The sequence below is a fragment of the Syzygium oleosum genome, unplaced genomic scaffold, assembly GCF_021117445.2.
Source record: "Syzygium oleosum isolate NSW1041296 unplaced genomic scaffold, Sole_v2.1 Sole_v2.10, whole genome shotgun sequence".
Classification (NCBI taxonomy): domain Eukaryota; kingdom Viridiplantae; phylum Streptophyta; class Magnoliopsida; order Myrtales; family Myrtaceae; genus Syzygium; species Syzygium oleosum.
The window spans coordinates 411,182-436,132 of NW_026607494.1; the positions used below are offsets into that span (position 1 = coordinate 411,182).

The 24,951-nt window shown below is 41.1% G+C and overlaps 3 protein-coding genes across 4 annotated transcripts; 2 read left to right on the plus strand and 1 right to left on the minus strand.

Moving 5' to 3' along the window:
- Positions 1-12,255: 12,255 nt before the first annotated feature.
- LOC115692426 (cytochrome b-c1 complex subunit 9) lies at positions 12,256-14,831 on the plus strand. Of its 2 annotated transcripts, XR_008817388.1 has the most exons (4): positions 12,256-12,481; positions 12,995-13,042; positions 14,576-14,757; positions 14,794-14,831. XR_008817388.1 is itself a non-coding variant. In XM_030619268.2 (3 exons), exons 1-3 carry the CDS (start codon positions 12,362-12,364, stop codon positions 14,624-14,626), a joined length of 219 nt encoding a protein of 72 aa, XP_030475128.2. In that variant the 5' UTR covers positions 12,256-12,361; the 3' UTR covers positions 14,627-14,831. The 2 variants fall into 2 exon arrangements, 1 of the variants encoding a protein (XP_030475128.2); XM_030619268.2 differs by having other exon boundaries at positions 14,576-14,831.
- Positions 14,832-16,160: 1,329 nt separating this feature from the next.
- Positions 16,161-19,577, minus strand: LOC115692410 (iron-sulfur assembly protein IscA-like 2, mitochondrial). The gene is made up of 5 exons (XM_030619248.2): positions 19,245-19,577; positions 17,691-17,883; positions 16,860-16,990; positions 16,653-16,761; positions 16,161-16,436 (listed from the first exon to the last, which is right to left on the minus strand). Exons 2-5 carry the CDS (start codon positions 17,841-17,843, stop codon positions 16,371-16,373), a joined length of 459 nt encoding a protein of 152 aa, XP_030475108.2. The 5' UTR covers positions 17,844-17,883; positions 19,245-19,577; the 3' UTR covers positions 16,161-16,370.
- Positions 19,578-21,765: 2,188 nt separating this feature from the next.
- Positions 21,766-24,429, plus strand: LOC115692417 (glucosamine 6-phosphate N-acetyltransferase). Its single transcript, XM_030619257.2, has 2 exons — positions 21,766-21,879; positions 23,824-24,429. Exon 2 carries the CDS (start codon positions 23,854-23,856, stop codon positions 24,325-24,327), a length of 474 nt encoding a protein of 157 aa, XP_030475117.1. The 5' UTR covers positions 21,766-21,879; positions 23,824-23,853; the 3' UTR covers positions 24,328-24,429.
- The last annotated feature ends 522 nt before the right edge of the window (positions 24,430-24,951 follow it).

Here is a 24,951-nt window from a genome sequence, read left to right on the forward strand (position 1 = left end):
CACCTTATAACAAAATGTGCCCCATGGTGTTATGAAGGATGTTTTCGCCTTATCCTCTTTCCTCATGAGGATTTGATTATATCCTGAGAAATCATCCATGAATGAAAATGTTTCGAACCCAGCAGTGCTATCCACTAATACGTCAATATGTGGAAGCGGGAAATCATCTTTAGGGCTTGCTTTTTTAGGTCACGATAATCAACACATACTCGTACTCGACCATCTTTCTTCATTACGGGTACTATGTTGGCAACCCATTCTGGATATGGCACAACTTCGATGAAATCAACTTTGAGTAATTTCATCACCTCTTCTTCTATTTTCTTTGCCAATTCCGGCTTTGTTCGCCTCAATTGTTGCTTCTTTGGTGGAATATTTGGATCAATTGGCAAATCATGTTCAACTATGCTTGGATCAAGGCCTGGCATGTCAGCATAAGACCACGCGAATATATCTTGATATTCCTTGAGCAAATCTGTTATTCTTTCTGCTTCTGCTGAGGGAAGACTTTCCCCAATTTTAACCTCTTTGGGATTCTCTTTATTACCCAGATTAACAGTAATCGTTTTTTCTAATGTGAGTGGCTTTGATTCTTCATGACGGATCCATTCTCTTCTGATCTATTCCTCATCTTCGCAAGTGATCTCCTCAGAGAGATTTGGGTCACATATGAACCTATTATGGATGCGTGAATGCTTATGCCTGACATGTAACAAACATGATTAGTAATTGCATATGAAATGAATTGATGCGTGAGGTTTAATGAAAAACCATTTTGAAAAATTATTTTGAAATCTGTTTTGAAGAGATCAAGAGAATAGAGCTAATCCTCATATCCTTGGACATCCTTGCTCTTAAAACCGTTTTCACAATTAGGAGTCATATGGAAACCCAAAGCCTCAAGCCTCACGTGTGAAAGCAATATTCATCATTGGTTTGGTTTTGTTTTCATATGTCCTTAACAAAACATTGAACACTTTTATTGAATTACAAAACGTGATTACAACTGTATTAACAAGAATGACAATTGCAACTAAGTCGAAATTGCAAACAACATCAATATGAAATAGACAAATTGTAAAAGCAACAATAAGGATAGGGTTCAAAAGAATCTTCCTACTCCAGTGCGTAGGTGTCTTCATCTTCAGTTATAACGACGCTAATAACGTCCTCTTCAAATAAACCCAACAAGATAGACTCTACTTCTACATGTAAATTTTCTTCTGAAAGCAGTTTGGGAGGCCCAGGAAAGTTTTCTCTGATATGAATATGATGATAGGGTAACTCTCTAGCCTTACCCTTCCACGTTGATGGGTTAATGGTTCGATCACCTCGGCTTCCACGGCCTTCACGATTCTTTTGACCTTGGCCTCGGCCTCCATGGTCATTACTAGTGACTTCATACCCCACTCCATACTTTTTCTTTGTGCCAAATGGGATAATGGATTCTTTAATTCCTTGCGCTTTTGTCCCAAGTCCATCATCAAAGTTGAATCCATATTGGCATAATACTTTTCCAGACATAATAGACGATGCCGAAAGTTCCGGAGACTTCATGACACTACCAGCGGGAATTTGTATCATAGAAATCATCTCAAATGAATGATAGCTGAGCTCTTCTTTTATCTCAGGCTCGACATAAGGTATGGCCCTTTCCTTGTAAGTGGTGAAGTCCGTCTCCTCGTGCACGGTAATCATTTTACCGTTAATAACGAATCTAACTTTTTTATGAAGACTAGAAGGAATGGCGCCAGCCATATGATCCAAGGCCTCCCTAGCAGTAGGTTGAAAGTCCTTGGAATGTCTACCATTTGAAAATCGATCAGGAAAGGCACAGGGCCTATATTTACTTCCAGCTCGATGTCACCGATAACATCTTTTTTCATCCCATCGAACGAACGTACAATCACCTTTGAAGGCTTAACGAACTCTTTATTAATTCCTAGACGATGCAGCATGCTTAATGGACACAAATTAAGCGCGGAGCCATTATCAATCAGCACGCGGGATACTTCCTTGCCCCGGCATTCAACCGCAATATATAAGGCCTTGTTATGTGAACGACCATCCATTGGAAAATCTTCGTCAGAAAAAGCTATCTGATCTTTCAAGATAATAGCCCCAACGAAATCTTCTAGTTGCACCTCGTTGATCGTTTCGGGAACATGTACTTCATTAAGAAGCTTCATAAGCACCATTTTGTGGTTTTCTGAGGTTTTGAAAAGATCCAAGAATGAAATTTGTGCGGCATCTTCCTCAATTGCTCAATTACCTCATATTCGCTTGTCCTCATGACCGACAACAACCGCTTGACATCTTCTTCAGTTACTCCTTTCTTTTCGTGCTCACCTTCTTTTGGGACATAACATCTTCCCGATCTGGTTATTGCATCAACTTCTTTAGGCGTGTAGTCCCATGGTACACATCTGGTATCAAATTTCTCCTTTGGAGGTAAAGTGATGATCACAGGCTGAACCTCTTTCTCTTCGATCTTTAGTTGACCAATTGGGAACTCAATGGTAATTGGTTCAACATGATCATTCCCTTCCTCAAGCGTATCCACTTCATCAAGATTAATCAATAGTGGTGTAATCATGGACACCATGCTTTTGTCAGCTTCAATAGTAGTCATTCCACCCCAACCGTCAGGCACGATATTTTCATCTTTGGATGCCCATGAAGGTGGTGTGTATTTGACACGATAGTTATACCGGCCACTGTCTTGTCCCACATAATCCACAATTTTGCCTTGTTTTCGTGCTTTGCGAACAAATCGTCTGTCTCCTTGGCGAGCCTTTTTCTTCATTTTCTCGTCTTGATCTTCTTTCTCTTCAAGACTTAATTTGTTGATTGGGATTTCATCTATGCCTCCCCATCCATCAGGCACAATAGTTTCGTTTTTAAAAGCCCAGGGTGGAGGTGTGTACTTAACACGAAAGTTGTATTTTCCACTATCTTGACCAAGGAAGTCTACAGTGTCACCTTGCTCAAGTGATGTTTGGGTAAATCGTCTTTCATCCCGCCGAACCCTTTCTTTTTGCTCTTCAAATTGATCCACTTCATCACCGGATGGAGTCTCATTTTGTCTGCTGAGCTCATCGTCCATGCCATCCCAACCATCGGGCACAATCACTTCACTTTTAAAAGCCCACGGTGGTAGAGTATACTTTACTTGGAAGTTGTATTTGCCAGAATCTTCTCCCAAGTTGTCTATAATTTCCCCTTTTAAGAATGCTTCACGACGAAAGCGAGCATCTCCTTGTCGAGCAGTCTTTAATTTAGCCTCACATTCATCTTCATCATCAGGCCTTATTATTTCTCCTTCTGTAAGGACCATATTTACCACATTGTGCTCAGGAAAAGGGTTCTGATGCACATTTGGCTTAGGCTCTTGAAAACTTAATATTTTCTTGTCTATGAGTTGCTGAACTTTGTATTTCAAGACTATACCATTGTCCACATCGTGTCCTCTTTCTCCCATGTGATATGTGCAAGTCTTTGACTCATCGTACCAGGGGAACCTTGCAGGATTATCTCTTGGCACTTCTTTGGCCACCAAATGCCTTTCCAACAGCATCGGTAGTAATTTCGATAGGGGCCGTGACAACGGAGTGAATTGCCTTACGATTCTTTTCTTCGGCTCAAACTATTTTGGATTTCTCCAAGGGACGTTAGACTGTTTTGGGAATGAAGCCTGATTAACATTGGGGCTAGATACCATAGCCACGTCACGTACAGGTTCTTTATCCTTTCTTTCAGGATACGGTCTCCGTGCTGTCACTTCTTGAGATTTCTTTTCCTTCAATGTCCATTCGATTCTTTCACCAACCTTCACCAACATGGTGAATGTTTGGCAGCCTGATATATGCAGCTTGTCGTAATACTCAGTTGGTAACGACTTCAAGAAGAGTTCAATAAGCTCATCCTCACTTATAGCCAGTTTAACTTGTGAGGCTACAGCTTTCCACCTTTGAGCGTAGGCTCTGAATCCTTCGCTTCTTCATTTCTCGGTTCTGACTAAGTCCTCCCGGGTTGGAAGTACTTCGACATTGAATTTGTATTGGCGAAGGAATTCTCCCGCTAAATGATCCCATTCGGTAAAATCTTCTATGTCGAGAGCGGTATACCATGCCAGGGCTGCTCCCTTCAAACTATCTTGAAATGTGCTGATAAGAAGTGGCATATTGTCTGAATATCTTGCCATCTTGCGGAGGTAATATTTCAAATGGCTTTTAGGACAGCCAGTTCCATCATATTTATTCACAAACTCCGGTTCTTTGTAGTTTTCTAGAACCACCACCTTTGCGTAAGGCGAGAATTTATCGAACCTTTGAAGCTCATATCCTTGTCTTGCAAGGCATTCTTCAATTTTGGCCAATCGTTTGGCCTCCTCTTCATCCTTTGTTTTGGATGCTTTCTTGGTTTGATCATCTTCTATTGGCCTCCTCTTCATCCTTTGTTTTGGATGCTTTCTTGGTTTGATCATCTTCTTCCAAATTCACTACCTCAGGCATAGTCTTTGGAGGATTTTCTTGAATCGGTTCTTTGTTTCTGACTGAGTCTTCAACTGGTGTTTCAATAGTATTGGAAGTTCCTACATTTGGAGTAGTAGGATAAGACCCTCGAGATGCGAGAATAAAGGCCTTCATTTCCGCCATCATGGTAGCCATTTGCGTCATCTGGTTCTCCACTTCAACTAGTCGAGTGCGAGTTTCTTTCTCGGCCATTTTAATTTGTAAACGGGTTTGGGTCTTTTGCCTTCCGTTGCTAGAAAACCTGCTTCATGAAAACCATCGGGATATTAGAATTGGTGAAATGAATATGAAAATCCACATTCTTTTAATTGTATGGTTTCTTGTGATTAACAAGGATAAAAACTTTTACACAAGCCTTAGCCTTGCATAAAAACTTCTCATCAATGCTTTTCTCAAGAAATCATACCATTCAAAGAATTGTAATCCATGGTGATCCTTCTTTTTAATCATGTCTTTGAATTTATCCAAAAGGATTTTGAAAAATGAGTATTTCATATAAAATCCAAGATTGATTTACAAAATGATTTTAGACTCGAATGGGAATTCTAAATCATCCAAGTCTAGGCTTCTTGCTAACTAAGGTAGCTTCCGCCCCGTGGTAATCCTTCTATTCTTTGATTTGATATTCCCATTCTTCGACATCGATCACGACTTCTTCGGGGATGTAAGGCTCAACTCCAGGCACGTGTGGGATAATGTATTCTGGGACATACTCTTCCTCGGGATCCGTTATAATGATCAATGGAACGAATGGCTCCACATCAATTGGTCGTTTACTTTCCATCCACTTAATGTATTCCTTGGATGCCATATCAATCTCCATGTCTCCTTCCAAGTCCTTAGGCCATTCCACTACTTGTGAAGGTGAATTATCCAAAGAAAGGATAATTTTGTGAACCTTGTCTTGAAGGTCTTTCTTCTCTTCTTCGGGTATAATTCCACTTGGGATGTCAAAGGCAAACTCCTCAGGATTCCATGCTGGTGGGACTTGTTGAAGCATCCCAAATTGTCTGACAACTCTCAAGAGACAATAGGCGGCTCCCCCATTCAGCCCGAGTAATGGTACCGCATTCCCTTCTTGGCTTGTAATCCTTGCCTTGCTAATCTTTGGCCAATTGATCCGCCATTGGATTTGATTAGGAGTTAAGGCTCTAATGAAATTGGCCCAATCTAAGAAAGATTGTTTGGGTAATTTGTTTTGGATACGAATGTATCGCTCAATTGGATTTATCGCCGAACAAATTTCGCAAATGTTCATTAAACGACACCAAGGTCGAATGTGTAAGATGAACCATAAAGACAAAAGACCGGTAGAAGCTTGAAAGATACCCTTCCCATGATTTTGGTATGTGTTTAAGGAGATGACAGTTTGGGCAAGAAGCATATTAGAAAAATCCCATTTAAGACATGCTTGTCTTGCAATCACAGCCACTAAAGGGTCTAATCCCGTTCTAGACACGGGGAATAGAACAAAGCCGAGGAAAGCTAGAATGAATACCCGGGCTGAAGTGTTTCCCATTTCCCTAGGAAGTTTGGAAAAGTTGGCTATTATAAAGGATAATGGAAATCTACCCGTGTTTGATTTGATTAACTTTTTGATTTTGGAAGTTTTGAGGTTAAGGAATTCTGCAAGAAAGCTTATGGGATTAAGTCCAACAGGTGGCTCTACGACCCTAGGCTTGGAATCAATTCCAATGGCGGCTTGATATTCTTTCAAAGTCGGTGTCAATTCATACTTTCTAAATTGGAAAGTGGCGGTGGAAACTTCCTAAAAATGCACCAATGCTTGGATCAAACTGACTTGATGTTCCATATGGATCAAGTCTAGAAGGTATCCCAACCTATCTTGGACATAAACTTGGTTATCTTTTGTCATGTCCTTCCACCAAGCCATGAGCTCTTTTTGTGGAATGGGAACCACTTGGATGTCTAGTTTTCCCATCAAGCCTGAAATTGGATTTAAAATAAGACTAATGACTATTTTTATGGAATTTTCTAATTCCATTTGCTATTTTTGTTGATTTTCTCGCCTATTTTGACTAAAAGAAATTAAGAAAAAAATGCAGAAAAATGCTAAAAAATTATTTTTTGGTTTAGAAATAGGTTTCTAGGCTTGGCCAAGATCCCTAGACTTAATTTTGAAATTTTTGAAAATATGACAAAAATGAGCTAAAAATTAGGTGTCAACAGCTGTCCCCCTTGAGGATAATTCCTGACATATGACCATATTGTCCACATCTAAAACATTGCTTTTGTGATTGACACAGTGCATTTCCATGTTGCCTCCCACACAAATGGCAATTACCCATTGAAACTGGTCTCTGTCCCCTTGACTAGTCATTCCATGACCTTCCAGGGTTTCCATTGTGGCGTCTCTTGTTAGGATCAAAAGGCATTTGTTCAAACTGGACAGGTCTCTTGCCAAACCTAGCATTGTCCCGTGTAGTTTGGTGACCTGATCATCCTTGTGCCTCGTTCTCTATTCGTCATTTCATTAACTCTTACTCAATAAATTGAGCTCGCCTATAAAGTACACAATAATCCTTTATGTCTAACGGCACCAATTGCCTCCTTATTTCCACCTTCAAGCCATTTAAGAATCTCTTGGCCTTATCCTCACTATTCTCAACCATACGAGGCACAAACCTAGAAAATTCAGAAAATTTTGCTTCGTACTAATCCACCGTCAAATTATTCTGGCACAGTTGCATGAATTCCGCTATTTTCTGATCTTTTGTGTAACCAGAGAAATATTTCTCATAAAATACCTCTACAAAGGTTCCCCATACTACTATCGTACCTGTTGGAAACACCATTTCCTTGGACGCCTTCCACCAATGTTCAGCATTCCCTTCCAGTTGGTACTCAGCTAAGATCATCTTATTAGCATCATTGCGGTTCAACAGATTAAATATTTTCTCCAAACTTCTCATCCACCTTTCTGCCTCACTGGGATCTCTTAATCCCGTAAACTTAATTCGTTTCAATTTCAGAAATTGCTCAATGAGTCCTTGTACGTGGCGGTCACCATTTCCTGCAGCCGCTTGTTGTTGGGCTTGTTGTTCAAATAATGCCCCCACATTAGCCAAAGTCTTGAGAATTCCATCCACTCGATGATCCCTTCCATGTGCAGAACCAGAAGATGATCCACTATTCCTTCTCATCTTGTCTTACAAGTTTTCTACACATTGATCACCAACTACTTCAGATGATCAATTGTCACAGTATCTCGTACGTAATAGATGTTACTAACATAATATGAGTAACCATGGTTACTTGTATCTTCCTAGCACAGAACTAACAAACACATGCATCGGGTGTCTTACATCACACGCATCCTAACCTTTCAGTCGCTAGCGCACCTTATCACTCCAGAGTAAACTTAGGCTCTGATATCATCTCTAGGGCTGTGACATCCCAAGCCCACCCTTTTCAAGAGGAATCTTCTAGTTCTCAATAGTCATAAGATTTTTCGCAGTCGGAAGATGCTTCTTTCTAAGGTCAACATTTATAACATGAATATGATATAGAAAACATAGAAATGCAAGGACAAGCAAGTGATGAAATTTACAATTCAACTTATTTAATAACAAGGGTGATACAAGGGGGTGAGTTGCACTCGTGGAGACTATCTACAGGAGCTACTCCAACCCAAACTATCCACATGGACCCACCGACCACATCAAAATCAAAAGCTATCACCCAAACACATGACTCTATCCCAAAAAGTGTCAGTCGTGTCTTTCCAAAAATGGTCCTTCCCACTCGTCGATACTAGCCTCACACGACCTCGCTACTAGTAATGTCGTCCGCTCCATACTGCCTCGAGTGTGGGAAAGGTCCCACCAGCCATCCTTCAACACAAACATAGACGACTACAAACTCCAAAAGTATGAGTCCCACTAGGGACCCAATATCTACTGTCAAAATAGAGATACACTTAAAAAAGACTATCACTGGGTAATCAGGGTCCATGAACTCAGACAGATGGCTCTCGAAATCGATGGGTGCTCCAAAACTAATGGAGGTCGATGTGGGAAGTATCGGCATAGCTACATATCTGTAAAAAGTTATCAACAATAAATAGTGAGCGAAAGCTTAGCAAAATAAACTCTATCATGCTATATTAAATAGATAATGTCAAGCATATCAACAGGATCAATCAGATAGATAACTAAACTAATCAATAAGCCAGCCATAGCATGCATAGACTCCCTTTTCTTTCTCTGCTACCAATCACCGGGCATTAAGATCAAAAATCAATGGAACAGGCGATAACACGAGCATACGACGCATGCATTTTACGTCATTAATCAAACTTTAATCTCCACTCCAAGGCACATGTCCGGTGCGCACGCCAGCCACGCAAGGAGGAACATCCCGTCTAGCAGTATTCGGCGCGCCCTCCGGTCTGCCGCAGTATACGCCAGTATTCTCATCAGTCCGCGCAGGCTTCGTAGTCCACTGACCACGGCATCCCGATCATACTCCCAGGGAATCTAGGGCATAGCTCCTCTTAGGCATCGTAGTCCACTGACCACGGCATCCCGCATTCCCTACGGCTCCTCGGGGCACCGTCGTATGTAAATCGATGGCATCGATTCATCTCTTAGTCACACATTCACACGCACAAGCAATCTTTTCATTTATCACATGCATAGTTCACAATAAACTTATAACTTACCGTGCACTCCTCGGACTCCAAACCAATTCATGAGTATCAATTCAACAACTTCTCACCATTTCTAATATACGACTATAGACTCCTTACTATATAATATCTATTATTTCTTAATTTCTAATCTGCGATTCCCAAATTACCTCATACGATCTTGAAAGCTTACAATATTTTCCGAAAACACGAGACCTTCGGCCCAAGACCATGCTGGATGCCTGGTTATTCCACCAATCAAGTGATTGGCTTCTTGGTCGCACTCATCTTCCACTGCCAACGCCGCTGTCTGTGCCGGGGCACTCGGCCCACCTCGCCGACCAAGCTAGAGCATCTAGCCGATCGTTAGGCTCCTCTACGACACCCAATTGAATGTCCATTCTTGCCACGACTTCCTAAGGATCTCCAACCTCGCCAACAAGCTTGGCGAACACACAAATTCATCGGACTCTCCATCACAACCCCGCCTCAGCCGAACATAATCAACAATTTCCCCCATAACATCCTAGCACCAGATTATATAATTTGAGACCTAAACTCGACATGCAAACACTATAATGTTTAGTATAGGGTGAGAGAGTACACTTGCCTTAACGGTGAGTGCGGCGGCGTGGCGCGCGGTTCCTGATATAAGGCGTAGAGAGAGGGAGAGCACGGCGTGGCATTTTCCGGGCTTGCGGTGGCTGCTGCTGTTGCCAATGAGAGGAGACGGGATGGCGGAGGGAGCGGTGACTGGTCGGGCGGCGTTGTGCGGTGGACGGCTGCCACGGATGGATCGAGCGGCTGGTGGAGTTCCAAGCGAAGAGAGAGAGAGAGAGAGAGAGAGAGAGAGAGAGAGAGAGAGAGAGAGAGAGAGAGAGAGCAAGTGAGAGAACCAGCGGGAAGAAAGGAAAAATGAGGGGGGGGGGGGGGGGGAAGAGAGTCAAGGGGTTTTCCCCGTTCCTTGCATGTATGGCCATTGGCCGTATGGGGTGGTGGAGCCACACGGCCCAAGGTGGGCGCCACTTGGCACTTCTCCTCCGCCAAGTGGCGGAGGGGAAGAAGAAAAGAGAAAAAAATGAAAAGCAAGAGGGCGGTGAAGCTAGCAGTAAGAGGGAGGAGAGAAATGGAGGGAAAATGAAAGTGTGGGTGATGCGGCAAAGAGTCGGGCCGCATGGCGAAGGAAACCAAGAAACACGGTATATGATCTCAAAGGTGACAATGATGGCGTTAAAATGACACCTGAACTTCTAAGTTCGAAATTCTCAATTTCTGTCGATGAGCGCTCCAACCTTTTAGGGTCCTCACATTTCTTTGACATATGGAAGTTCAGGATATCACATTATTCACTTTTTGAGGATGAGAAATATAGCCTTGGATTCGATTTACTAGCAATTAGGCTGGTCCTAACAAAAATGAACTGGTACAATAGTCCTTGTGTTTTTTTTTTGTTGACTGAATTAATGAGAAGCTTTCATTTTTATTGTTGGCTCATTTTTGTTTTGCTTAACAAAAAATGAAACAAAAAAAGAGCCCGTTAGACCCTAGAATGTGTGACATGATAGCATTCAAGTTCTAACGGGTAAGTTTCATATTCCAAAAAATGAGGAACCTATACACGCGGATAGGTTCCAAGTTTCAAGCGAAAACTGTAAAGAATATGGAATCGCTCACCCCTACTCTTTATAAGTCGAAATAACGTCACAAGTGATACTTGAATTTTGGCCCAACATACAATATGATTCCTAAATTTTTAATTTATTCCATGCGGTATTTGAATTTTAACCTATTGTGTAATGTGGTCCCTTAGTTTATGGTAAATATCCAATCTAGTCGCTAGCTTATTACATCCATGGTCTGGTCTTTGGATTATCAAGTTGAGGAACTAAATTAAACATCTACAAAAAGTTCGAGGATCGAATTGAACAAATTTAAAATTCAAGAACCATATTATACATTGGGCTAAAATTTAGGAATCATATTAAACAAATTTAAAACTCATGGACTACAGTGCACATTGAGCCAAAATTCGGAGACCATTTACGTCATTTTTCCTAATAAATTTAAGCTTTAAGATTAGACATTCTAACGTGATATCAAAGTCAAATTCCACCATAGTTCATTTCGCGTGTTTGGCTCTTTGTTCGTCAAATTCCACATGCCGTTCCTACCATGGCAAATGAGAGTTCATACGCTCTTTATATATGTATACTCTCTCTTTACTTATGAGCTTATTTAGTGTCAAATAACACTTGACATATTACAAAGATATTAGTCATAGCGAAAATTTATATGCGAAAATTTAAATCCTAGTGTTATTTAACGCAATTCATATTTTAACAAGAAATAACAATATCATGAATGAAAAAGGAAAAAACTAACAATTAGAGTATTTATGTATAGAAAATCTTATGAGAATGACTTTTTATGCTCTTAATTTGAGGATTTTGACTACTTACTCTCTTACTAGCCATTGAATTAAGAGCGAATTACGATTGTCCGTGGCAATTTTACGCCGCCAACATGTGCTCCAAGTACTTCGAAGTGAAAACGAAACCTATATTACGTGAATTAGATCAACTCATGTTAACCCTTCAGAGAACGAGATTTTGTACATATAGTGGAAGGCTGCTGGCAATAGAGTCAAATGAGCATAGGCTCATGAATGATTTGAAAAACATTATCTTAAACATGATCGGCTGTATCGCTTGTAAAATAAATGAACGAAAAAAATTTTCATCGTCCGCAAAAATGTTTAGATATAAATTGCTGCCGATAATGGAATTTGAAGTAATACAAGTGATCATTTTTAAGAAATGTTTTTTCATTTTCTGCTAAACAAACGAAGCCCTAATTTGTACCTGTATTTCCCACAATTACCAAAGAACCGGTGGACACATTGGATTCGATCCGATGAAGTTGATAGGGCAAAAGCAAAATGCAAAGCGCGGGCCTGCAAGAATCCGGCCCATGCGAAGGCATGTTGAACCGGGTTCAACTGAACGATCCCGGTTCAAACCATTACGGTTCGTTCTCTTAGCAGGTCCCGAGCTAAACCGGCCATCTCCATATCATTCGTTTTCCGCTGAGGAGCGTGTTCGCACGAACCCTAACTGACCCACGCGACCTGCGAGAGCGATTGCGATCGATTGACGGAGATTCGAAGCGCCTAGCCATGGAATCGGCAGCTCGCAGAAGCGGAGGCGGCCTCCTCGAAGGCTTCTACCGGGTCATCATGCGCCGGAACTCCGTCTACGTCACCTTCGTCGTCGCCGGAGCTTTTCTCGGAGAACGGGTGAGCTACGATCTCGGTACCGAGATTCCAATCTGAAATGGTCCTTTGCTTTTGGGTTGATCCTCTTTTCGAGTTCTGTTGTCCGTGGGGTTCGTCGAGGCTTTGGAGGATTTAAGCTGGGGAATGAGATCGTTGTGTCTTCCGCTGCTTGGGGTTTTGGATTTGCAGTTTTGATTTTTTTTGTTCCGAGTTTTGAGTTAATTGAACAAAAAGAAAATTTTCGATTGTATCTTGGTATTGCTCAGAGTGTTTCTTCAATTGAGATGTTTTATGGATTTTCAGTGATCTGCGGTGGTTTTCCATTAGAAGGTCGGATCAGCTTGGTCATTGTTATGAAATTACTTTGTTGGGTAATGGGCATTTTGGGTTCAATGAAAAGTAAATGGGGAATTTGGGTACTGTGCGTTCGAGAATGAAATGTGTCTTGGGGCTATTGCATTTTCTTTTCCAGGTTAGTGGTCATGTGTAGTGGACCTTATATGCTAATTATGTCGCCGAAACAATTTGATGCAGGCTGTGGACTACGGAGTTCATAAGCTCTGGGAGTACAACAACGTTGGGGTACGCATCTGTCTCCATATATGCTTTGCTCTTCATATCTCTTTACCCGCATCCAGACAATCAATGATCTGTAAATGCATCTCTAGCTGTGGTAGAAATTCTGTGTGTTTCAATCACGATAATCTGATGAAACTTATATCAAGTTGTGAAAGATCAATGCTGTTGAGATTTTTGCTATTAGAAATGGCTCATATAATCTTTGAATAGTGAGTCATGAATTCTGGGCAGATCTTCAAATGTTCTAAGCGGTATTCTTTTTTTCTTAGTATGCTACCCATTCCCCTTAAGGAACCGGGGCTTGGAGGCAAGGGGACGTTTTTTACTTACCAAGAAAATAAAGAATCAGATAGTTTTTTTACTTTGAACATTATGTGGGTTTCCTGTTATCGAGTGGTCATCATTGTTTTTGTGATTAGAAAAATTCTTGCTTTGGAATACTAGTAAGTGCCTTCTCTTTTCATCATATTATGATCGAAGTGCTGGATCTCGTGGTTGTGGGATATGTTAGAAAGTCCAACAAAAAATTTAAACTGCCAGGTGTTGAAATCCCATAAACTAGTCACATAGGATACTCTTAACACCCCCTCTCACGTGCAAAATGGACTATGAATGGCACGTGGAATTCAATGAATTAGTAGGCTTCACACTCGGGATCGATCCAGGGCGGAAGCTGGCTCTAATACGAGCTTAGAAAGCCCAACCAAACTAAGTTAGATAGACGAAGACCACATGTATATAATGCGGATCAAAATGCAATAGCAAGTAATGCGGAATTCTTTAGCAAGACCATCTATTTGGGAGTGCGTGGGTCATATGATATATACGAGTTGAGGGGCACACAATTACTTGTGTGCAAGATTGAGCAAGGCTAATAGATGTGCACAAGAAGACATGAAGTGGAGTAGAAAAGAGAGTGGAGAGAGTGGATTACAAAGAAACTACCTTGTTGTAACCAATTGTGTTCATCTCTGTAATGTCCCACCAAGTTGGATTATAAAACAAATGTATTAAAGTAGAATTCATCGATGAAAAACATCAACTATTTTCTTAATATGTAGAAAGATATGTAGCTATATACTCGGTGTTATAATCATGTGTTTTGTCAACGTCATCAGTGGGTATTGTTGCCATGGCCTTACGTGGTCTTCATAGTAGGTGCGCCGATGCTGGGTTTGCAGTTAATAATATGTATCTATTCCTTTGCCTTACTTTTCTTCCTTATTGAGAGAGGATAGTAAATGAAAAGTGAAAACCTTTGGGCTCTGTGGGTGACGTACTTCATTTGATTGCTGCACTAGTCCGAGGCCGGCAACATTTTTTTGTTTCGATTTAATGAAGCTATAAATAGAAAGGACAGGCGGTCTTTGAAGTGACAGAATCTTGGCTATTTTGGCTGGCAACAGTATTGACAGCTGTTGATTTCTTTGCTTCTTGAAGTTCTTGTTGTGTGACAGTCCTCACTTTAAGACCTTTGCACCGTGTGATCTTTTCATGTGTCTGGGTTTAAATCATGTTTGTGTTTGTGATCCGCAGAAACGGTACGAGGACATTCCAGTTTTGGGTCAAAGGCAATCAGAAGAGTGATATTTTTCCTCCTGACAACTGCAGCATGTATTTATGCTTCTGAGTTCTTGGAGGATGCATTTGTGTTGCACTTTCCATTCTTGAATAAGTTTCATGCGCATGGTTGCCTCAAAACTTAATTTTGTAACCTTGTGTTACTAAAATGTTTCTCTTTGTGGAATCATCAGTGGCAGTATTTACTGAATTTCAGCTGTTTTTTGCCCAAGAGTCTCTGTAACCTGTGTGTCTGCTCTTTGATGCAATCCAGTAACGACTATTAACGTTTTGGTGCTTGTGCTCTGGATTCTCTTTGCTTGAGCTTTTTATTTGAAATTGCAAAAGGAAAAATCACAGCTTGAGTTCATGGAGAGTTTAAAATTGGCTTTGTGGACCTGTGTAGTGCCAGTTTTCGAATTAATGTCTTTTAGGTGCGCTATGAGCATGGCAATTCATAGTACTTGACACGATATGATTGTCTTGGATGAACGGGATGTTGAGAATATGTCAAGCTTATCCTTTTGCAATGTCTAACTTTGATGAATTTACCAAGGGAGAATCAAATCATCCTCTCTAACTTTTGCCCCTAAACAATTTTGCTTATATTAATTTTTCAGTTAGCCAATTTGCTCCTTGAATTTGCAAATAATATCAGCACAGTTAATACTCCTATTAATCTTCACACTCCACCAACCAGAAAACATAGTTCATTAAATGCTCCGTTCACTCTCCTCCCGAAACCCGAGCCGCCACCCTTCTGCCTAAGATACAATGCACCAATAAAACCTCTCTCTCTCTCTCTCTCTCTCTCTCTTCTGCTATGAAGGTTAGCTAGTGGTTTGATGGTGGGAGAGAGATTAAGATTAGAGGGTCTTAAGGTCACGGTTAATGTTGAATTAGGTATAACGATTTATTGATATTTATAAGGTATTTGGTCTTTTGACTACCAAGTTTATATAGAGAAATGCAAATTGGAAGTTATAACTATGATAGGTCGGGATTTTGTTATTATTTTCCCATCTGCACAGTGTTTTCTCGTACACAAGCTTTGGCGTCATCTGATATAGCACCATGTCTTTATTAAACACCTTGATTAGATTCGCTTTGAGATTCTTCCATTGCGAATGTTGGGTTCTCTTTGAGATTCTTAAAGATTGGTATTCGGAGCTCAAGGTGCAACATCCGGGGACTTAAGTTTTTCATCCACGCATCTTTTATGCACGTCCTAAACAATGTTTATTGCAATCCATGCCATTTTAATAGCTAGGGAAGAAGGGCAGACGGTTTACCAGTTCATGCAACCATGCGTCATTTTTGTTCTTTTCAGATTTCGATTGGATCTGGCAAATCGTTGCATCACGAGGGCACCATGGGGAACCCTGTCATCTCTCAACAGCTTCCGATTTTAGCATTGTGATGAACTTTACCAATCCTTCTTTTCTTCTGCCAACCAAATCTTCTTTATGAATATATGGAGTTTTCAGACGCCGCCAATAGGTGCCCCAAACCGACTAACCTATAAACGGTCCACTAGACGCATAAACAAGGCATGGATGGAATCGTCAAAAAAAAATTTGTCAAAAGTCCAAAAAGCAGGCTCAGTTATAGAACTTACAAATGAGTAGCATTACACCTGTTAAGTGTCAAGAGTCTGTTAACTCCTGTGTCCAACTTTACAACAAATGACTCGATGGCACATAGTAATCGAGGAACGCTAAATTTTCTCGAGAACTGACTATATGTCAGTGGAGAGCGAGAAATGTGAGGATTACTGTTTTACCATGAAAGAACTTTTGCAGCTACACCCTCCCACTGCACTTGGGTTTGTAGTTACCTGCACATGACACCAGAAATTACGAGTTGTCGGTCAAGGTAAGCCTAACCATAGACAAACATGAAAATGAGGAAAAGAAAGAATTATTCCAACAGCTCACTCTGTTGTGAAAAATTCATAAATAAGCAAATTGATCTCTCCGATAGTTGCAGTATCAGTGAAATGTAAAACGGGAACATAATTGTTATATTCAAGGTCCACTGTCACAACAGCTACCTGGAAAGCTGAACGGATAAGCTCTTCAACATAGTCAACAGTTGCCCCTTTCACAAAATCATATGAAATATTGTCTACAACAAGTTTAACTCCTTCTCTCTCAAAAATCCTGAAAGCAAGATAGCTCAAATGAATTTTCACATCTTGGTCAATACAGGAGAAACCATGTAGAAAGCAAAACTTCTCTCCTGTACTTTCAGTGAGTACCTGTCGTCTGAATTCGCTTTGTCATCCAAATCGAAAACGTACTGGAACCCCGAACATCCACCAGTTTCTACACTCAAGCGGAGCAGTTTCTCAGTACAGGATCTTTCACTCGCCTGCAGTTCTTTCATTCTCTGAAAGGTAGTCCTACAGTCAATCAGAACTTGAAAATGACTCGACAAGAGGAAAAGGATCACTATCCCTGCTCCTTAGATACTCTACGTTCAAAGCATTCTATGTTGATGTAAATCCTCTCCTATTCTACTTATAAAGTGTTCTTCTACATGATCTAAGCCATTGAAGAAGCTGCAACTCTCACAAACCGACCATATTTCTGAAAATCATGCATACGAGGATACATGGAATACTTTTATAGTCAACATTCTGTTACCAAAAAGCACTGCTGCTATAAAATAAGATTTCATGTAGAAGGCACCATGGAGTGCTTGCCAACTCCAAGATAGAGATGGTATGAGATCTAACTAAGGGAGTATTACAATGAATATTGTGACTATAACTATTTTCACAAACTTACTAGCCATCCCATCTAGGTGCCATGCTTGGAAAAGAAAAGGACAACTATAATTATGGGTACCATTACTTTCCCTAATATGCAAACTATCCTATTGATCCAACATAGAGTTGGTGAATTTTTTAAAGTGTTACCTAAATATCCATTTACCTCGGTACCCAGTTGGAACTATAGGATTCAGAAAGCATAGGGATCTAAGATGAAGCCAATCAAATACAGGTCCTCAGTCAGTGTCAACTACATCTAAGCTTTACATACTCCCTCTTTTGAAGCCCATCAATATCATATTAAGATAAAAATACCTGAATGCAACTGTCAGTTAGGTGTACGTCATCAGGAGATGGCAATGGCGAGGAAGAAGCTTCACGAAGTGCTGAAGCAGAAGAGCTCAAAAGCCTATGGTTCTCTCGAATCCGAGCAGCAAAAAATGGAGTTATGCGCTTAATCAATGACATTTTTATGTTTTATGGATATCTCTTGCTCCAGTTTGTGGATCTGGAAACATAAAGATCATCATCAGAATCATTCATTAACTCCTGTCTCCAGCAACTTTATACTTTTCCGATATTATTAAGAAACTAAAAAATGACAGCTTTGTCTATTGACCAGAGAAGTCACCGCTCATACAGTGTCAAATGGGGGCTTGTGAAGACAACCTAAGGCAAGACTTCACCTCAAGGAGATATGTGTTATTATAATGAGCGAGGGTTGCTTGGATGTGAATTTGATCTAGTCACAGAAATCAATATTTCCTGCTTTTGTAAACATGCATACATGAACCACAACCAGTCCTGACCAAAATTTGCAACATCAATCAATTCACTAAGCTTAACATTTTAACTAGACAAATTCTTAAGCTTGCGGTAGATTATTTCCATCTTATTCAGCAAGATATTATTCATCCAAAAGTTCAGAGGACACACTAAGATTTAACCATCTTTAAGTTCAACCAGTAGGATTAATTCTGATCAAATAAAGATACAACTGCCATACCTTTTGCCCCTTAAGGAACTTCACAGCCAAAAAGTCTTCCAACAACGAAACTTAACTACTCGAAAAAAAGAAAATGCTGACCAAACAAAGCCCGATGCCTACTACGCTTTTCTGTAGTTATTTCAACAGAACTTAACATTTTGCCGATAACAAATTGACATTATATCAATCGCACAATAGCAACACCAGGCTCTTAAGATCTAGTAAACTGAGTGTGCACATGACTATAATCTAAATGAATCTCCAAACTCATCTCACATGAAATGCCATATCACCGAAAGATATCTCACAGAACAATTTTCGCAGTCTCTGAGTGACGTGAAGGGGACAGACTAATCTTAACTTCCGAAGACAACAAGATGATGCAAGAGAACTCAAGAATATGTTTCTAAAGACAAGAGCTTTGCCCAGCTAGTCCTAAACCCACGAACCGGGAGTCGCTCGCGGCATTTCTAAACACGAAATGGATCTCCCAAGAGTCCGTCGAATCAGCTCCGAAATAATCTAAAAAGCCTTCAGCAATCCCCCGGCGACTGGACTGACATCCCTACATTCACGCAGTTCCCCGGACTTCCATATCGACCGTTCACCACAACGGAAAAGTCCAATGGATTAATCCATTTACCGGGCTCGCCCCTCGCGGCGACTTCCGCCCGCAGCCGCGCGGACAGTTCCGGCGACATCATCACAAACGACCAAAGAATTCCCGCATACCAACATAAGAACACCGCACAGGCCACAGACGCAGATAGATAACTGCGCCAAGCAAACGACACATCGAGGCTGAGAACAAGCAGCTCTTCTTCTTCTTGTTCCCCCCACCACCAAGAGCCCATTCGAACGAACGAGCTGAACTAGATTACCTGATCCGATTCCGGCCCCGCCCCGATCTTCGACACGAATCGAGAGGGAGCGCGCGATCCGTGTGGCTCCGGGAGATTAGGGAGGAGGAGGAGGGCGGCTCGCTTCGCGGAGGGGAGGATTGCACCGGCTTCGAATCAATGGTATCGTCTCACGCACGCAGCGAAGATGGACGCAGGTAGCATCGTCGAAGAAGCTCTCAGAGGCTCGGATGAAGACGCAAAACTCCCCTCCTTCTCCTCCTCCTCCTGCTTCTTCTTCTTCTTCACCACTTTTACCAGAGAATCGAGAGAGATGGAAAAGGAAGAACAGATTTTCGATTCTTGTTTGCGTTTATTCGTGGGTAAGGACAAAAATGATCACCGAGCTTTTAAATTATTTATTTTATTCATATAATTCATGAACTTTAACTAATATAATTCTTAAATTTTTGGTACATATTTAATTTGATAGATCAAATTGCACTTTGAGATAAAGTTAAGAGATTCCATAGAACAAATTAAAAATTGGACTACCACATTGCACATTGAATCAAGGTTCAAGAGATTTATCTTAGGGATATGTTCACAAGAAATCCTAAAATTTGTCGCGAAAATGTAATTGAGTCCTAAAACTTTCAAAAAGTACAATCGATTTTTAAAATTTGTCAAATTGATTTAATCGAGTCTTAAAATTAACACTATCAATTTTTCTACTGGAAAATACTGATGTGGCATCTATCAATAAAAGAATTTTCTGCACGAAATTCTATTATTATTTTGTTATTAAAAAATTATTTAAATTAAATTAAGAAAACTAAAACGGATAAAATTTTCTTAAAAAAAACAAAATTTGAAAAAAAAAAAATACTAAGGCCTGCATGTGGGAGCTACGGCTGCCACCCATCGCCACAGGGGTCGACGAACCCTTGCCCAAGGCTTGCAAAGCTCGTCGGCCCCAGGCGAAGGTCGGGCATCGCCCCGGTCGAGGTGCCCTCAACCTAGATTTAGGCGAGCCTCACTAGCCTTAGGTGAGGGCCAACGAGGTATTGCCTAGGCCTAGCGAGGGTCAATAGCCCTTGTCTTGGGCTTGCGAGGCCTCGTCCAGGGCAGGTGATGGTTACTGGTATGGGTGTCAGAACCGAACCGAAAAATCGAACAGAGATACGAACCGAAAATTTCATGCATTTCGGTTCGGTTTCGATTTCGGTTCGGATAATCAAAATTAACCATTTTTTTTAATTCGGTTTATTTCAGTTCGGTTCGGATAAGTTCGGATCGAACCGAACTGAAATAAAGAATTCGGTTTTAGCCCTAAAAAGCCCTATCTTGCCCTCTCTCCCGCTCGCATCTCCCTCTCTCCCTGTCCCTCTCCTCCTCGCTGCTCCGCCTCCGAAATTCGCGACTCCCCCCCCCCTCCGCCGCCGCCGCCGCCTCCGACGGCCGCAGCTCCCGCCGGGATCACGGGCCCGAGCCGGGCGTTTTCCTCCGCCGGTCCGCACGACCGAGCCCTACCGAGACGAGATCGCGACCGAGCCTCGCCATCGTCACCTTTTCCGTTCCTCGGTTCCCCGTCGTCGGCGGCGGCTCTTGGTGCAAGGGCACCGGCGGTATCATCCCCATCACCGAAGGATACCTGTTCACGCCTGTTCGACAAAGCTCCGATTTTGCTGCACGATTCCGAAGCAGATTCGCGGCCGCGACAAACCCAGAGAGTTCCCGAGTGTTCTTCTTTGGGGTGAAAAGGTTAGGGCTTCGATGTTTTTGTTGTTCTGGTATGCGTTCGATAGTGCGGATTGGCTGATTGTGTTATATGTGGATTATGATAGTCTTAGAGAATTGGAATGTGTTGAACGGAGTACCCTGCGTTGCTGTTGTTCTGTACTTGCTCAGTAAAAAAAGAAGAAGAAGAAACCGAAAACTAATCCGAACCGAACCGAACCAAACCGAACCAAATCGGTTTTTCGGTTCGGTTCCAATTCGGTTCAAGCAAGTTTCGGTTCGGTTCAGGGATGCTTCCTTAACGGTTCGGTTTTTCAAGAAAACCGAACCGAACCGAACCGTTTACAGCCCTAGTCAGTGGCCTCAGGTCATAACCTACCTCAGCTGAGGGCCAGCATTGCCCAAATCTAGGCGCCCTCACCCAGGGTCGGCAGAGGTCACTGGCCCCTCGATGGGCGACGGCACCCCACTGGCAAAGCTCCTTCTTTCTTTTCTTTTTTTCTTTTTTGTTTTTTTATAATTTTTATAATTTTTTTTAATTTAATTCAAATAGTTTGTTAATAATAAAAAAAAATTCCGCGTAGGAAAAAAAATTATTAAAAATGCTACATTAGCATTTTTCGCTAGACAAATTGACGGTTTTGATAAGTTTTAGAATTCGATTGCACTTTTTGAATGTTTTAGAACACAACGGAACTTTCGCGATAAATTTTAGGACTTTTAGAAAAACGTATCCATTTATTTTCTGACCTTGTAATTTACCTTTCTTCTCCCCGCTAATCAAACCGAAATTCCGTTTTTGGCCCTCCTCGTATTTTTGGAGGAAACATTTCGCCAGTTGGACCCAGCAAATCTCGGTGTCTTTGCCTCCTCTCTCTCTCTCTCTCGCGCATTTCATCAATCACTCGGCGCGCATCCAGTTCGAATCGAGCGGAAGGTACTCTTTCAGTTCAGGCTTTGTGATCGTGATTACGAGCGTTGTGAATGGCGTAATCCTTTTTGTTTTTTTTCTTTCTCTTCGAGGCAATCCCTAAGCTCTTTCTGAATTCAAAGCACTAGACACAGTGTCGGGTGTCGAGCGCCGATGCCGGCAATCGTGCGATTCTGGGAATTTCAATTACATGATGGCTAAGCTCAATCGCACTCTAGGAAAGCGCGGGACAGTCTAGTGTACTGTTTTTCCTTAGATTGTTGTTGTGTCTGGCTTTTGTAGGAAAGAGATTGCTGACTTTTAGTTACTATTGGTCTGTGCTCATCAGGCAAAATTCACATGACCCAGATTGCATTTTTGACAATTTCCGGTAAAATTGCTTGCATTTTTGACAATTTCCTCGGATTACAAGAATGGTAAAGGGTTTTGTTTTCCCCTCCACCTCCCTTTTTAGAAACAAAAATAATTTTTAGCACCCTTTCTTTCCAATGCCTCGCCGAATCGCCACAGTCGTTGCCTTTGCCATTGTCGGTGTGCAAGCTAGCACGCCATCACCATTGGTTTGCATTTTGGTGCATGAGTTGATATGAAGCTTTCGTAATCGATCGGTGTCTTCTGCTTTTGTGGGGAATCTTCCGATACTGAAATGGCTGTTTAGGGGTTCATTGCGTCTTTAATGAGTGTCGCAAACTCTGTAATCTGATTGTCGCTCTCTGTCTCAACCTCACAGTTTTAAGTGGACGTAATTTGTGATGAAGCAATATTTTCGGTGACATTTGCAATGACTTTTACGGGCACTTACAATTGTTGCTACAAGTAATACAGATCACGGCATTTTGCAAATGCCGTTAAAGAGAGAACTTTTGGTGGCATTTTTGGATGTCTTTACCAGCATTTGTAACAATTGACGGCGAAACTTTAATCAACATCGCTCTCAGCGTCATTTTGCTCTTTTGCCCATAAGAATTGTACTGGCATTTACGAATGCTGGGAAATCACTTAATAAGTGTGGGCAAAAGTTCCTGTTGTTGTATGGTGATCATGGGCATTGTTTCCAAAATATGCAGAAGTGTCGAGTTAGTTATTATTATTATTATTATTTTTTGGCTTATCTGATTTCTCTGTGCATATTTTATTGGATTATATGTTCTGCCATATCCTAGACATGAACTAAGTCCAGGTAAGAAAAAGCTTGTGAGTCATTTTATGCTTTGAGAAAGAACAACTCCATTTTGTGAGTTTTTGACTAATAAGCACTGCATATGTTGTTTTCCAATTTATCGATGAAAAATGGTGTTGTTGTGTATTAACACCAAACGTCATTACAGATACCTACTGTGTAACAAAGAAAGCAACTAATGGCTTATTCCTAGTTAGAATTTTATTTGAAAGTTTAACGAGCGGTTTTGAAATTGACAAAGCCAAGGAAACTTGTTCACCATGCTCTGTTTTTCAGCGGTAATTGTTGCCAGGCTGTAGATAAGATGCTTTGATTCTGCTTTCTAACTTTAAAATTTAAAGTGAGAATATCACTATGTAAACAAAGGACGCTATAGAACTGCTTCTTTTTGCTCTTTGTATTGAGTACATACATACTAATTTAGCCTCACTAGCAAGTTCTCCTCCTCCTCCTCTTGTTTTTATCTTTTGCAAACAGACTCACTAGGAAGTAACTGATATCACATTTTCATTAATATATGGTAGACAGAAGAAGGCAGAAAAGTGGAAACATTTAGTGAATTGCATTTATCTTTTGCTTTTTGATTTAGAGCTCAGCAGATTTGGCCACTACAAGTCTGTGCGAGGTGGCTTGTTTAGATAGGCAAATGATGTGCGTCTTATGTGTCGTTTACCTTTACTTTATTAACATAGTGGAGCTTCTAAGTGCGTTCCATGTTCTTTTCTTAAATTCTATGATCTCTCATACTTTGCTTGTTGATGTGAATGAAGTTGGTGTAAACAGAAGCGTCATCTCCGGAAATGCAGACGGGGGTCCCACTAAATGAAGCACGCAATCTTCAAGTTCGGAAACTAGAGATCTCTGACAAAAACAAAGGGTTTGTAGAGCTACTACAGCAACTGACAGTTTGCGATGCGATCTCTGATAAGGATTTTGAAATACGGTTCCAAGAGCTCAGCTCTCTGGGCGATGACCATGTGATTTGTGTGATCGAGGATACTAGTCTCGGAAAGATCATCGCCACTGGAAGTGTGTTCATCGAGAAGAAGTTCATAAGGAACTGTGGCAAGGTTGGGCATATCGAAGACGTGGTCGTTGATCGTGATTCTAGGGGGATGCAGTTAGGGAAGAAGGTTCTTTCTTTTCTTGCTGATCATGCCCGATCTGTGGGTTGCTATAAGGCGATTCTTGACTGCATCAATGAGAATAAAGCATTCTATGAGAAGTGTGGCTTCAAGCAGAAGGAAATTCAGATGGTTAAGTATTTCATCTAAGAAGTTACCCAAGATTCGATTGAGTAAGTTGAACAGACTACTGTATTCTGATGATTCAACAGCAAAACTTGCATTTTTTTACTGTTAATTTGCATACTTCGGCACCTTTATTAATTTTATCTGTTCGTTGATACCACCTTGCTTTTTGTGATGATTATAAAGATAAATCGAACTGTTTGTGCTGTGTCGGTTAGCTGAGAGCAGAAACTTATCCATTGTGGGTGAAAGTCTAAGTTGTGATTCAAAGTCAGGATGAAGAATTAGAATGGTAGAATACTAGAAGCATATAAAAAAAGGAGATACATAACAAATCTGACCAGCTTTTCCACGATTCAGATATTAAACCTGGTGTTGCCTGAAGTGTGTTACATTCAGATGGTCAAGTACTTTGTCCGATCGCTATTTTATTGCTAAAGCCTAATCTTTGTTTTCTTATGACCAATTACGGTTTCGATCTTTTAACTTGTGCACATTGTTCAGTCGGATCTTAATTTGCACAATGCAGTCCGCTTGTCGTTAACATACTTGATTTGGCTAACATGTCTACCGACATAAAAATTCGTCTCGGTGCTGGCGCCGCCACTGCCACCCTCTCAATGGCCACCGGAGCCACCTGGGAAACGC